The sequence below is a fragment of the Bombina bombina genome, chromosome 2 (assembly GCF_027579735.1).
Source record: "Bombina bombina isolate aBomBom1 chromosome 2, aBomBom1.pri, whole genome shotgun sequence".
NCBI classification, from domain to species: Eukaryota; Metazoa; Chordata; class Amphibia; order Anura; family Bombinatoridae; genus Bombina; species Bombina bombina.
In genome coordinates, this window is record NC_069500.1 from 194,491,399 (window position 1) to 194,507,060 (window position 15,662).

Here is a 15,662-nt window from a genome sequence, read left to right on the forward strand (position 1 = left end):
TTATTCTAATGCTAACACAGCTTGGCACTGATGCCAAAATATATAAAGGGACAGTCAAGTCCAAAGAAAACTTTCTTCTTTTAAATAGGGCATGTTATTTCAAACTACTTCCAGATTTAATTAGAACACTTGCTTTGTTCTCTTGGTATTCTTAGTTGAAAGCAAAACCTAGGATGGCTCATATGATCATTTATAACACCTTCTTGAAGGCTGCCTCTTTGCAATTGTGTCAAACCAATCACAGACACCACAATCTCTCACATGCAGACTTAAAACACCTGATAATGCCCACCCTATCAGTAACATCACTACTATATATACCAATGTGTCAATTTATATTGGATGTGAGATACATTGATTTACATCTTACAAGTGAATATTACTATATGTACCCTTCAAAAACAACTATTGTGGATGTGAGTTATAGTACAAGAATATGTCATAACCAGGATAATATTACATTTTTGGGGCCATTTTCCACACAGGCCTTATTATATGTTTTAACAATATTAGTGTACTAAAACACACCTCACATGGATGTGGATGACAATTATATGGTAAATAACAGAGGACAAGATTTATGGTGAACTATAAGAATATTTATTTCTTTTTTGGCTTCTTGTATGAGGAAGCTGAGGTGGCTGTAGTGGATTGCCTTGTTCTCCTGGTTTGAGAAGATTCTTCTGTTTCTGCTGATGTGCTGGCCACAGATGATAGGCTGGAGGCAGTGTCCTGCTGGTGTGTAAAGTGCTCAACCAACACACCCAAGAGTTGATTTTGTTCCCGCCATCTATTGTCCATCTGCATCTGCATAGCAGACAGAATTATCATCATCTGCGACTGGTTTTTAATGATGCTGCCATGTCCCTCTGCAGCTCTATGCTACGCTTGAGTAACCTCTCTTGGCTCCTGTGAAACCTCTGTTGGCCTCTTTGTCTGCTCTTGCAGCTTGTTATGAGCCTCCTCTGGAGTGAAATGTATTCCTCATCCAGGGGAGAATACAGTGCATCCACAGGCTCTTGAGCAGCAGGGCTTCTAGGTGCTTGAGGTGCAGGTTCAGCTGCATCTGCTGGTGCTTGTGGGACATCTTCAGCTGCATCTGCTGGTGCTTGTGGGACATCCTCAGCTGCATCTGCTGGTGCTTGTGGGACATCTTCAGCTGCATCTGCTGGTGCTTGAGTAATTCCAGCTATATGCTCATCTGTAGATGGTGGAGCTCTCCCAAGGGAAGAGGATGGTGGAGCTCTCCCAAGGGAAGAGGATGGTGGAGCTCTCCCAAGGGAAGAGGATGGTGGAGCTCTCCCAAGGGAAGAGGATGGTGGAGCTCTCAGGGTGGATTGGTAGTCCCATTGGTGACCAGTTTGTGACCACTCAGCCTGTCCAGTTTGCACTTCTTGTGACATACCCTGTGTGTAAAAGCCATGACTGCCCTGATATTGTGTTGGGGGGGTAAAGACATGGACCCTTTGTGGCTGACTTGGCTCCCCCTCAAAGCCAAAAGAAGAATATTCCTCTGGCCAGGAATCTTGCCAGGGGTCAGATGTCAATGGTGGTGGCATCACTTCCGGGTCCTCTACTGAAGCCATCCAAGCCTGCTCATGCCTGGGAGCATAATGTTCACGTGGTTGCCTGAAGACTGGTGGTGGTGGCTGCATGCCTGTGACTGGTGGTGGTGGTGGCTGCATGCCTGTGACTGGTGGTGGTGGTGGAGGTGGCGGCATGCCTGTTTGCATCCTGGTGACAGGAGGTTCTGTGGAGGAGTCAAATGATGAGAGGGATTAGTACAATCATATATATGTCCATGTGGGCATACAAAATACATTGCTACATGCTAGGGCCTATACTCATTCTCATGCCAAACTCTATAACATGCATGTGCACAATGTGATTTGTGATATGAGGGATTTTAATCTGCACAGTATACAGGTATGTGTTTCATACAATAGTTATGTGTACATGTCAATGATGGAAAAAATGTGTTCTTTAAGTGACACTATGGTCACACAATTTACTTTAGCCTGATGTAGGCACAGAACCTGCTTTCTGAGCTAAAAGTATTGTGATGGCTATAGTGTCCATTTACTGAAAACTCTGTGTTACTCTGAGACATGTTAATATTGCACTATTCCACCTCATATCATGAATTGCATTGTGTTAAGTAGCATTAATATGAAATATAATTGTAGATGTTTTTGTTAGTAGGCCAAACACCATGCTCCTCATTGTGTACATGAATGTGTGACATTAAAGGATGTTATATATCAAATACATATCATACTGGTGTGTGGGATGTTACTCACCAGCATGATGTGCTGTGGTTGCAACCCCTGAGTCACGAGCCCCTGGAAGTCCACGGACTGCTGTGATACTCAGGGACCTGCGGGGGGTTAATAAGTATAATGTAGGTGGTGGCGGTGTTGGGGCGGCAGATTAGGGGTTAATAAGTATAATGTAGGTGGCGGCGGTGTAGGGGGCGGCAGATTAGGGGTTAATAAGAATAATGTAGGTGGCGGCGGTGTAGGGGGCGGCAGATTAGGGGTTAATAAGTATAATGTAGGTGGCGGCAGTGTTGGGGCGGCAGATTAGGGGTTAATAAGTATAATGTAGGTGGCGGCGGTGTAGGGGGTGGCAGATTAGGGGTTAATAAGAATAATGTAGGTGGCGGCGGTGTAGGGGGCGGCAGATTAGGGGTTAATAAGTATAATGTAGGTGGCGAACTGTTCAGGTCCGCGGCAGCGATGTTAGGCGATCTTAGGCGAGTGTATTGGTGCCGTCGAATGCAAGTAAGTTGACGACTTGATAAATAGATGCCATTGTTTCATAACTTTGGAAAACCAAAAGAAAATCTTATGAAAAATTATATTTATTTTTGGTCTTTTACTTAAACAATGAAGTATATTAGCAGAGGGGGGACTACAATTAGAAAATAAAATTGTTGAGTCCATATTACAGTTGATATCTTACTTGGTATTAGATATGTTCTTCTTATTAATCTAATGCTATGAGGGCAGAAGAGTGGATCTCCAAACTATACATATAGGGGTAGATTTATTAATTGCGGGGCGGACATGATTCACGACTGCCTAACCAGCTTCCTGTCCTCCATCACTTGACCCCTGCAATCTGGCTTCCATTTTCAATCTGGCTTCACACCATTTAAACAGAAATAGAGCCTTGGGGGTAGATTTATTATATGGCGGGCGGACATGATTCACTACAGCGAATCATGTCCGCCCATTGATAAATCGGCCCCATAGTCTTTTCGTGAGCCTTTTTGATTGTGCTGATATTACAAGTTGAGCGAAATCATGATTGCGCTAGCGCAATCGCCATTTACTCTTCAATCCATACCGCAATCTCTGAACTGTGGTTAACTGTTTTCCAAAACAAAAGAATTGCACAAAACACTTAAAAAATACATTACAAAGAACACTTACACTCACATTAACACTGTCTAATAAAAAAATGTAAAAAAATATTGCACAAAAAAGTTATAAATGTATTGGCTTGCTCTGGGGTTATTTAGCGCTCCCTCAGCAGAAATAGGACTATTGCACCTTAAGTGGCTGTGACAGAGGAGGATTATCAGGCCCAAAGGCAACCATTTAAAGGACCAGTCAACACATTGGTTTTGCATAATCAAGAAATGCAAGATAACAAGACAATGCAATAGCACTTAGTCTGAACTTCAAAAGAGTAGTAGATTTTTTTATAACAAATTTCAAAGTTATGTATATTTCCACTCCCCTTGTACCATGTGATAGCAATCAGCCAATCACAAATGCATATACGTATAGTCTGTGAATTCTTGCACATGCTCAGTAGGATCTGGTGGCTCAAAAATTGTAAATATAAAAGACTGTGCACATTTTTTTTAATGGAAGTAAATTGTAAAGTTGTTTAAAATTACATGCTGAATCTGAATTATGAAAATTAAATTTAACCTGAGTGTCCCTTTAACCCTTCACTGGATTTAATTTGCTTTCATTAACCAACGTTTATAGATTATATATATACAAATACAGTGTGCATGTGTGTGTGTGTATATATATATATATATATATATATATATATATAACAATATTAAATGTGGGGGGGTGGAAGTCTTGGTGAGTTCCCACACTTTTTTTGTAGGACTTGACCCCTGTCAAAGATATGAGATCTAGGGTGTTATGAAAAAAAAGCAGCCAAAGTACTTTAACATAGAGATACATACACATACATTACTAAATTTGTATGTACTGTATATAGATATGTCTATACATGTGTAAATATATATTACTGTATTTATATGTGTATATATGTATTGACAGACATATATACACATATAAATACATAAATATATATGTACACATATATATATACAGTATAAGTGCATTAGAGCCCTTTGCCATTAAGTAGATGAAAAGATGTAACAACATATGTATCCAATATTCATATTTAATAAAGATTTTAACTATCTATTAACTGTAAATATTTTACATTTGCTTATGCGAATATGCTATGTTGTTTTCTCAATGAGTGTTCGTTTTTTTTCTACATTTTCTCCATTGAGTTGAAAACATGCATGTGCACGAGAAAACTTAAGTAAGGATTTTTGCGCTAGTCGGGTTACCTTTTGTGCAAAATATGTTTTTTTTGGAACACAACCTGACTAGCACAAAAAGGTTATCTCTAGCGGAGTTTTCGTGATTGCTAAAACAATATATACCGCACCACTTGCAATCTAGCCCTTAATATGTGTAATTTACTTAGACATGTGCATTTGTTTTTGGGGAAACGTAAAAAATTATTTGTTCAGATTTTTTCTATATCGGGTAGATGAGTTATTCAGTTAAAGAAAAAAAGGAAAATCCTGGATCCAAATGTAAAATAAAAATTCTTTATTACAAAATAAGTAAAAATCCAATCACAGGAACAAGGATTACAAATGTGTTTTTGGCTTCTGCGTTTAGGCAGAGAACTGGAACGTACCCGGAAATGAGTGACGTGCCTTGAGTACTCCGTTGATTGATCTAGAGTTGGAAGGCCACGGGCCGTCATTGCCAGTTTGCTCTTGATCATCTGAGTTTGTGATGTCTAACGGTGATATACCTACTCCAACTGAGGGCCACACCAGAGCAGGAGTGGTGTTCAGAGCCACTAGATCCACCAAGTGAATGCTAACCAACTTGGAGAGATGGAGCATTCAGGAGATTACAACCACCTGCCTCTATCATGATACTCATGGATGGTGAACTCTAACACTGCTTTGTGTTGAGAGACTGTCTGTTCTATATGCTGGGTCCTTTCTAATATGTTGCACGGACTAGCTCAGGAGTAACAGAAAGTTTGTACATCATTCAGTTGATTAATTTTTGCTGTTAACCCCATTATTCTAAAACTAGGAAATCTTTACTTTTCAAATTTACACTATTCAATTATGTTTAGCAATGTCCTTGTTAGCTGACTGATTCATTTATTAGCTTCACTTTTGTTCATTGTTAATCCTGGCAGTATAAATAAATAAAGTAATCTTTTTGAGCTGCTTCTGCTGGCTTGTAGCAGTAGCACTTGTTGTTACTTATATAAGTTGCATAAAAGATTAAATTACATTTAGATAGATTGTGCAGAGAATATAATTTTAAGCAACTTTGCAATTTTCTTCTATTATACATTGCCTAAGGAGGTAGTGAATGCTTAGTTCTTTTGATATCCTTTGTTAAAAATTAATCCTAGGTGAGCTTGTTGAGCATGCATGTGTCTTTAGCCACCTGGCAGCCCTCTCAAATAGGGACAGTTAGGAGGGGTGTACAGTGACATCTCCAGAAAGTACATATAGGGAGGGCACTTCCTGGTATTTTGTGGGCTGGGCCATCATAAGAGTAACAAAAGTGAGTGTGATGTAGGCAAACATGCCATGTGGGGAGTTGGGTATGCAGCAAACAGGGTCAGGTGTATTATAGACAAGGTTAATAGAGCTGGGGAGGGACTGGGCATAGTGGTGGTGTGAAAACCAGGGGTGATAACAGTAGGGGGGCATATTTGTGGCCCAGACATTTCTGCTTTTTCAAAGACATTTTTTTTTATCTGTGCAGATGTTTACATAAAAATTCCCATCTGGCACTTCACAACCAAAACCAGGACAGATAACAATCAAGCAATGATAGCATTTTTCTTTTCCAATAATATTCTTAGTATATATTGCAGATATTTGTCAGGACTGTCTAAAATATTAAACTAATTTGGTTAAGTTCAAAGATTAAAGTGACATATACATTTTTAAAACAAAGATTTCCAAAATAGGCCATTTTAAAATATTTTACAGGTTGTTTTATTTTAAGAACATATGTTTCTGCACACACACAAAGTTTGTTTCCATGCATTTCCCTGCCACTGATTATTTTGAAAGAAGCTAAATTCTGAGATAAAAAACTCAAACTCTCAAATTCTCACTTCTTTACTTTTATGAATGAGTAATTCTCTTAGTGCAGCTTTAAGTCATTATCTGACTTTGTAGAAAAAGGATATAGATAAGAATATTTAATCATCTAAGTGCTGAAAACACATGTAATACAAATAGAAAACCTCATAAAACAAGGAAATGCACTCAGCACAGTTTTATCCCTTTCAGGTGAGAGATTATGTGATATATTTTTATGCTACGCTGCCAAAATATAGAATAACTTCTTCTCACAATATGGACAATATAAAGCTTTGTTTAACCCTTGAAGAACTTTTAACCCAGTATTTACAAAAGTGCCAGAAGGCAATTCACTAAATATAATTACACGTTGTTGTTAAAGGGATAGTAAACCCCCAAAAAATATTCTATGATTTGCATAGAACATACTATTTTAAACAACTTTCCAATTTACTTATATTATCAAATTTGCTTCATTCTCATGTTATTCTTTGCTAAAGGAACATCATTGCACTACTGGCAGCTAGCTGAAGACATCTAGTTAGCCAATCACAAAATACAAATGTGTGCAGGCACCAAATAGCAGCAGCTTCCACTGGTTTATAATATGAGCGTATTATTTTTCAACAAGAGATACTAAGAGAACAAAGCACATTTGAAAATAGAAGTGATTTTAAAAGTGTCTTAAAATTGCATGTTCTATCTGAATCATGCAGGTTTAATTTTTACTTTCTATCCCTTTAATAATTCTCATTTGATTATCTGGGGATGGAATTTAATTACCTGAAAGTATTTTACCTTCCATTTAACATTTTTAAGTGCATTCTTTGTTCCCCTCCTGTCTGGTGCCATTCCACTACACTACTAAAAGTTCTAAAGGGACCTAAAGTAAATTATATTTGTAAATTAAATTGTATTTGCTCACATCAATTAGTGTAATGACTGATATCCCATTTCAGAGTAATGCCTAAAGGAGATCTAGTTTGTAATTTATATATCCAAAAGAGCTAAGTTTTCTCAAATATTTTATATCTGTTACCCCCCTCCCCAGGTGGCACAATGGTGCAGTCTATAATAGAAACCTTAAAACTATGAATATTAGTAAAATGTATGTGATTAAAGTGTCGACCAACTGCAGAATCATTATTAACACTAGACCCTACTGCAATTTCCTGGAACTCACTCTTACCCGCCCAAACCAGGCTGATGACCCTGAAAAGCGCAGACTCCCCGCACCCCAGACTGCCCACCAGCCCCCAAGGATCATATGCAGCTGGGTTACATGAAGCCAGCCCAACAGGGGGAACAAACTTCGGAAGGGGGTGATGCAGGCTTGGCAGTACCAGAAACTAGATCTAGATTGTAAGCTCCCACTGGAATAGGGCCCTCAACTCCCCCTGTATTTGTCTGTAAAATGTTGTCTTATATTGTATTGTCTCACCGTTTTACTTATATCTTTGTACCCATGAACAGAGCTGCAGAATCTATTGGTGCTTTATAAATAACGAATAATAATAATAACTACCTCACTTTCGCTCCTTTCTCCTTCTGCAGGTGGCAATGAAGCTCTGTATAGCTTAGGTTGTACCGAAGAATGGCGATAATGCTCCATCTCACACCAGAATGCAGCAACAGCCAGATCAGGAAGAGGATACAGTCTGCCTAGCATATAGGAAAGTCTGAACCAACCCACTACATAGCAACATTGTTTCAGATACCACATACACTCATGGCCTTACAGGGCTGTTAACCCTTAAAGTCCTAGGGGTTACTTTGCTAACATTAAAGAGGGTCACATTTGACATTACATCCCTAACGTTACAACATTTTGCTATCATGTTCACTTTGTGAAATGCTGTAATTCTTGTCTAAGTTTATGGGCAGTCTATAGCACATTTCTCTCAGGTAATGGCTTATTGTTGTTTTCTGATATGGCCAGTTTTATACCTACAAAGCCCCGGTGTGTAAATCGTGCGCACATTTTAGTACATTTAGAAATATTGTGTGACCCAGTTTGAGGGATTTATTTATTTATGTATTTCAACCATGTATATAATATTTGATATATCATCCCTGTATACCAAAATGCATTGAGCAGAAAAAAACACATTGCACAATCGAAAAAGTGCATAATAAAAGACAAAAAGACAATGCACTTGCACTTGACAGAATCATATACATATACACTGAACTCTTGCACATGCTCAGTAAGTGTGTTTGTGCCTCATAATGTGTGCATATAAAAAGACTGTGAGCAATTTAAAGGGACATATTACTCATATGCTAAATCATTTGAAAGTGATGCAGCATAACTGTAAAAAGGTGACAGGAAAATATCACCTGAGCATCTCTATGTAAAAAAGGAAGATATTGTACCTCACAATTTCCTCAGTTGAATAGAGTAAGTCCTGTGTAAAAAGTTATATTTCAGCTGCTGTCCAGCTGCAGGTAAAAAAATAAATAAGAAAATAACAGCAGCCAATCAGCATTAGCAGTGCTGAGGTCATGAACTCTTTTACAGTGATCTCATGATATTTCACTTAACTCTCATGAGATTTCATAGTAAACTTCCTTAAACTGAACTGGGAAATAACATGAGTGTGCATGAGGCTCACTCCTTTGCTTGTCCCGGGACAGGCATTCCGATTTGCTGCTTAAAGTCCTTTACAATGGGGTATGAATACTTAGGACATTTTGAGGTAAAATATCTTTCTTTTTTACATAGAGATGTTCAGGTGATATTTTCTAGTCAGCTTTTTACAGCTATGCTGAATCACTTTCAAGTGTTTAAACATTTGGATATCATGGCCCTTTAATAATGGAAGTCTCTTAAAACATTATGCTTATCTGAATCATGAAAATTAAATTTTGGCTTTAGTGTCCTTTATGACAATGTTTTCTTCAGACTACAATATGTGTGATTTTGAAGACCTTCAAGATACATTTTTATTTGACTGATAATTCGCTATATCAAATCATATCCGCAATGCATCGCTAAATACTGACAGCATACGCAGCCAGCATGTAACATTGCACAAGCATTTCTGGTTAAATGCATGTGCAATGCCGCCCCCTGCACATTCGCGGCCAATCGGCCGCTAGCAGGGAGTGTCAATCACCAGGATCGTATCTGCTCGGGATGATTGCAGTCCGCCACCATGAGTTACGAAGCAGCCGCTTCTTAACTTTTTTTTCCGGCGAGCCAGAAACATTGAGCGGAGCAAGCATCATCAGCTGATAGATAAATCTCCCCCAGTATGTCTTTACCCTTCTTTCGCAATGGTGAGACAATATTAGAAAATAAAAAAAGAAAGGACTTTGATTGATGAGCACAATATCACTGGGGGAATCTGTGTGTTTATATAGTACAAGTGTTTTTCCTATATATTTTATCTATCTATCTGTCCATTTATTTTTGTATGTTTTGTAATCTGCACCCACAGGATTTACAGGATTTGTTTTGCGCCCCCTGGTGTACGGTTATGTTAGATTTAAGCAGTAATAAAAAAAAGGGAGTGCAGTGTTGACTAATTGATTTAACTGATTTTCCTTTTGCTAACCACCATAAAACCGTTATATTGCATACATACTTAGGGCAGCCAAATGAATTCAGATGGCTGCTATTTATTCAGGAATTGGAATAGCTTCGAAAACATATCCATTTCAAATTAACTGCATGACATACTGTAAACCCGAGCCCTGATATTAACAAAGCTATTTTCATCACTGACAGATTGATAACATAATGACCCTGAAATCTGTAAGACAGCAACAATTAATAAAAAAAAAAACCTAAGCACTTGCACTTTCTGATAGACATTTTTATATTAAATGAAAACGCTATTTATAAGACTTATGGGAATTTCATGCTTCTTCCCTATAAAATGGAGCTTTCTTATTTGGAATTTGTGTAATGGGGATTCTCAGGAGCACACTGCACACAACGCATGCTGTATACTGTAAATCGGTTGATACAGCAGCTACGTGGGTGGGATTGAAATGTAAAAAGTACACAATCATTTAGTACTTAAAACATCTGGACTACAAAATCCAGTTGTTAAATAACCACAAAGAAAGGGTCAGAGGAAGCAGGACGTACCATAGCTGGACAAGGCTTGTTACTGCCAGAGATTAGACAGCTAAAGTAACACTTCAAAGAGAAAACTTTTACAACTCTCTGCTGAACATGTCTGATTTATTATGTGGCAAGACAAGAACCTAAGGTGAAACCAAACCATGAAACTGCTACTATAAAGGGCACTAGCCTTATGGGAACAAGTTCAAAGGAGACAGATGATATATTGTATTAAAAACTGAGGTTAAGGAGCATATTGTACTGTCTGTCCAAGCACATTATTTTATCTAGCAATGGGTGGAATTCTGGGTCATGATGTCAAATAGCTGTAGCTTAGCTTCCAAGGAAATTATATTTTAACAAAGTTCCAGCAATCTTATTTTTCTGGTGTTTGCCCCTTTTGTGAAATATTTTAATGGAAATATTCCCATAACTTTAAAGCAATCAGTATTTCTTTATATTTTTAAATAATTCAATGTTAAAACTGTATTACTTGTCTAAGCCCATATAATAATTAATGAGATTAGAGAATTATCTACCTTCCCTCCTACTTTAGCACATACCTTAAATTTATATACTGCTTTGACGCAGCAAATAGTTAAAGGAAAACTAAACTTCTGCTGTCTTGCTAAACAATAACATATCAGCCCAGTCTAAACATTTTTACAACAAATAAACATCTCAATAGCTGATCTCCACCCACTACTTACCTCTTTTGGAGAAGCCAATCATGAGTCTTCTGACAACAAGGCTAGCACTGATCATATTGTTACAATATTGCCATGTTTTTTGCAAACAAAATGGTTGAATAGGATATTGAGTGCATTAAATGGAAACTGGAAATTAAAAAACAAAACAAAAACACAGCCAATTCACTGATTTGCATTCTTTTTAGCGCACACAGATTACCAGATATTTTGATTGTGTTATTATGGTATTATACAACAAGCTTCCATTGAGACTGATGCCTACAATAATATGGCTGCTGATTGGCTGTACGGTTTAAAGCTCATTGTTTGCCAAGAAAGGGTCAGCTAGAGGCAACTAAATCAGGTATAATTTTGTCCTTAGTACGTCTTCCTACCTTGTTGATTTATTCAGTTCTGGTTTTACATATGATCCTTCTACACAGACTCTATGTAACCCTTTCTTCAGTGTCTCCTCTGTTAACCGCTCTCCTCTACTAACCTCAAGTTGTAATTTGGGGTCCCTAAAGGCACTTTTCTTGATCTTTTTTTCTCTTCGCATAGTCCCTTGGCAAACGCTATGGGGTGGATTTATTAAAGGTCGAGCGGACATGATTCACTGTAGCAAATCATGTCCGCACAACCTCACTAAATCCCGAAAACATACGCTGTCAGCATTTAACATTGCCCAAGCATTTCTTGTAAAATGCTTGTGCAATGCCCCCCCCCCTGCACACTTGCAGCCAATTGGCCGCTAGGGGGTGTCAATCATCCCGATTGTATCGATCGGGATGATTTTAGTCCACCACCTAAAAGTTGGCGGAGAAGTTAATGAGCAGCGGTCTTACAATGGGCGTAGAATGCATCTACCCCTTTATCTTAATTTCTTTCTTTACTCAATTACAACCTCTACAAATAAACATTTTCAGGTTAATATCTTAAAACTTAAATAGATGTAAACAAATTGTTATAACATATCAAACATTGCTGCACGTTTTGTGCTTTTGTGAAGAAACAGAGTAAGTGGAGATCAGCCTGTGGCAGAAGCTGTACCAGGGCAAAAGAGAGGCGCGAGTGAAGGCCAGCTTGTGAGAGGGACAAGTCAAATACAAATTGGTGGTAAAAGGGATGGTCATGAAAAGGAAGCTTAACCCCTTTGCTACCATGAATTTAAAAAACTTGCACAAAGTAACTGAGAATTGTTTGAATTTTGGTATCACTCAGTTTAAACAGAAATAGAGCTTTTGATTTTTTGATTTACCTATGAAAACATGATATATTTTAAAGAAGACAACACAAGGTATTGATCTAGACCAGGGGTGTCCAAACTTTGCTCTCCAGAGGTTTTGGAACTACATTTCCGATGATGCTCAGCCAGCATTTTATCTAGCTGAGCATCATGGGAAATGTAGTTCCAAAACCTCTAGAGAGCAAAGTTTGGACACCCCTGATCTAGACCCATTTGGTATATTTCATGCTACTATTTGGCCTCCAGATATTCTCATATAAAAAAATTGTTAACTTTTTAGCAAACGCTGGGTTTCTCTTTTACTGCCCTTAAAAGGACATTCAGCTCTTTTACAAGCCCATTAAATGCCTAATTTTAAAAATAAGAAAAAAAAACAAAAACAAAACAATCCTAACTCTAAACCCCAAATAGGTACTCGCCGTTCCTGAAGTCCGACGGAGAAGGTATTCTTCCAGATGGCTCCATCATCTTCTGTCTTCATCCGAAGCGGAGGCACACTGAAGAGTGAATGTAAGGTACGCCAATAAATGTGGGGTACCTTGCATTCCTATTGGCTGAAATTTTTAAATCAGCCAATAGGATGAGAGCTACTGAAATCTTATTGGCTGATTTGAACAGCCAATAGGATTTCAGTAGCTTTAATCCTATTGGCTGATTTCAAAATTTCAGCCAATAGGAATGCAAGGTACCCCAAATTGAATGCGGTACCTTGCATTCAATTCTTAGTGTACGTCTGAGATCGGATGAAGAGAAGCCTCCACGCTGCTGAGGACCACCGCCGCTGAGGACCGCTGCTCCAGATCCACGCATCTGGGAAGACCGCTCCACACCTCTGCTCCTTGCTGCCTTCGCATACCTATTTGGGGCTTAGTTTTAGGCTTTTATTGTTTATATTTTGGGGTGGCTTTGTTTAGATTATTTTTTTTTGGGCTGTAAAAGAGCTGATTGCCCTTTTAAGGTCAGTAAAAGAGCTGAATGCCCTTTTAAGGCCAATGCCCATACAAATGCCCCTTTAGGGACAATGGGTAGTTTAGGTTTTTTTAGTGTTAGGTTTTTATTTTGGGAGGTTTGGTGGGTGGGGTTTTTTTACTGTTAGGGGGGACTTAGTATTTTTTAAATGTAAATGAGCTGTTTAACTTAGGGCAATGCCCTACAAAAGACCCTTTTAAGGGCTATTGGTAGTTTAGTATTAGATTAGAGGGTGTTTTTATTTTGGAGGGGGGTATTAGTTTAGTTTTAATTTTTTTATTTTGGATAGCTTTGTTTACTTTTTTCTGTAATTTTATTTTTTTTATTTTTTTGCAACATTAGCTTTGGGATTTGTATTTTTTTTAAATAGATATATATATATGTAGATAGAGAGCACTCTCACTTTCAAAATCCTAATGCCAGGGTGCCAGCAGGTAAATATACACGATGAAGGAAGGCACTCACTGGTCTTTTCATCAAAAACTTTATTTAGCGTTTAATGCAAATTTTATTAAAAATAATTTTTATCAGATAAAATCATAGATTTTGACAGCAGAAAAGTTCCACAGGCCCAGCAAGTCTGCCCGATATTTCCTAAAACTATAAACTTATCTAGTTTGTAGGATAGCACGCAAACATTAGCGCTCCACTCGTAATCTAGCCCATTATGTATAATGCAGTACCTTCCCATTCATTTTGTTTGCATATAACAGGGATTTTGAACGTTTTAGGCTGTGGGCCTCTCCTCTGACAAACTTTACAAGACAGCTCCCCCTCCCATAATCGATGCTACTTTATTTATTTTTATTTTTCTCTTTAAAGAAAATTTTAATATTTATTTTTAGCTTTAAAGGGATATGGAACCATAAAAAAATATTTTGTGATTCAGACAGAACATACTAATTTAATATTTTTTTCCAATTTACTTCTACTATCAAATTTGCTTTGTTCTCATTATATTCTTTGTTGAAGAGATACCTAAGTAGGTGTCTGGAGCACTACAGGGCAGGAAATAGTGGGTAACATTCTTGCAAAACTGCTGCCATAAAGTGCTTCAGAAATGAGCAAGGTCCTAAGCTTATGTCCCTGCTTTTTAACCAAAGATACCAAGATAAAAGAAGTAAGTTAGATAGTTGTTTAAAATTGCATGTTCTATTGGAATCGTGCAACAGAATGTGGGGTTTCATATCCCTTTAATTTGAGGAGTTTACATCTGATCCAGGGTTCGCATACAGCTAGGCTGACCATATTTCCTTGAGACAAAAACGGGACATTGAGATGTCAAAAACAGGACGGAGTTAATATTCTTTATTAATAGGAAAAAAAGTATGATTTTAACAAAAGTTAACTCTTATGACATGAATATAAACTATTGGGCCAACAATTTTTCTTTTATTTTTGGTCTCACTATCTCCACTATCATAAAGTATTCAAATTTATCATACAATTTTACATTTGCCAAACACAAACATGCTTTAAAAAAGTGAGTTTTCATCATAACTTCTAAATACCAATCCCCAGTGTTTTCACAATGTCCCCATGATCTAATTTGGGAATGTGTATATTTTTTATTCACATGCCCTTTAGCTAACTCAATGTTTCCAAATTATCCTCTATGTTGTCAAGGCAATTTCCCACAAAATATTAACTGATTTTTGGTAAAGGCAGGGTAAAAGTGTAGTCTCTGAACAGGCGTTTGGAAGATCTGGATTAATTAGTATAATAGTAGTTGTAGATTTGAGCTGAGTTGCCCAAAAATGTTACATGGACGAACTGAGAAAAATGTGGAAATAGTTACTTGATTGATAATGATAACTGTACAACATAATTAGCATGCTGTTGCACTGCAGCAGCATCATTTTATAATGTTAAATTAATTGACAGGCACACAGATCAGACTCTTACCGTGCACATCTCTTGCAGAAGTTGATCTATTAAATTATCTCTCTGATGGTCAGAATTGATGATGGCAGAGGCAGATGATCTTTAGATCGATATCAGATCTAGTCCGACCCCTTACTCCTAGATGACCTTGCGTGGCGACTAGCTAGTAGTTCTAACTATCTTCCCTCTCGTGACCTCGTCTCGAAGTCTCTCTCCTTAGGTCAGTCTGACAGCTCTCGACTGACTTGTCACTTTCTATCACGCCCCTAATTTTGAGCGCGGGTGGCATAAACGCAGTGTGGATCATGTGGGCACGGCCACCCAACCCCAACCCTGCAGTGAAAAACAAACTGCCCTCCCCGCCGGCTGGGACTTTAACATTTTTTAGTAGTGGTG

The 15,662-nt window shown here is 37.9% G+C and overlaps 1 protein-coding gene across 2 annotated transcripts in view; it reads right to left on the reverse strand.

The window, feature by feature from the left end:
• Positions 1-577: 577 nt before the first annotated feature.
• The window catches only part of LOC128647719 (uncharacterized), an 85,368-nt gene continuing 70,283 nt past the window's right edge, over positions 578-15,662 (reverse strand). Inside the window, exons 1-2 of one of the 2 annotated variants that reach the window (XM_053700459.1) lie at positions 7,929-8,036; positions 578-1,750 (exon numbers count right to left, since the gene is read on the reverse strand). In XM_053700459.1, the coding sequence (XP_053556434.1) occupies positions 831-1,733 (903 nt within the window). In that variant the 5' untranslated portion in view covers positions 1,734-1,750; positions 7,929-8,036 and the 3' untranslated portion in view covers positions 578-830. Of the gene's footprint in view, positions 1,751-7,928; positions 8,037-15,662 lie in introns of those variants that run through there. The other variant, XM_053700460.1, reaches the window with a different exon arrangement.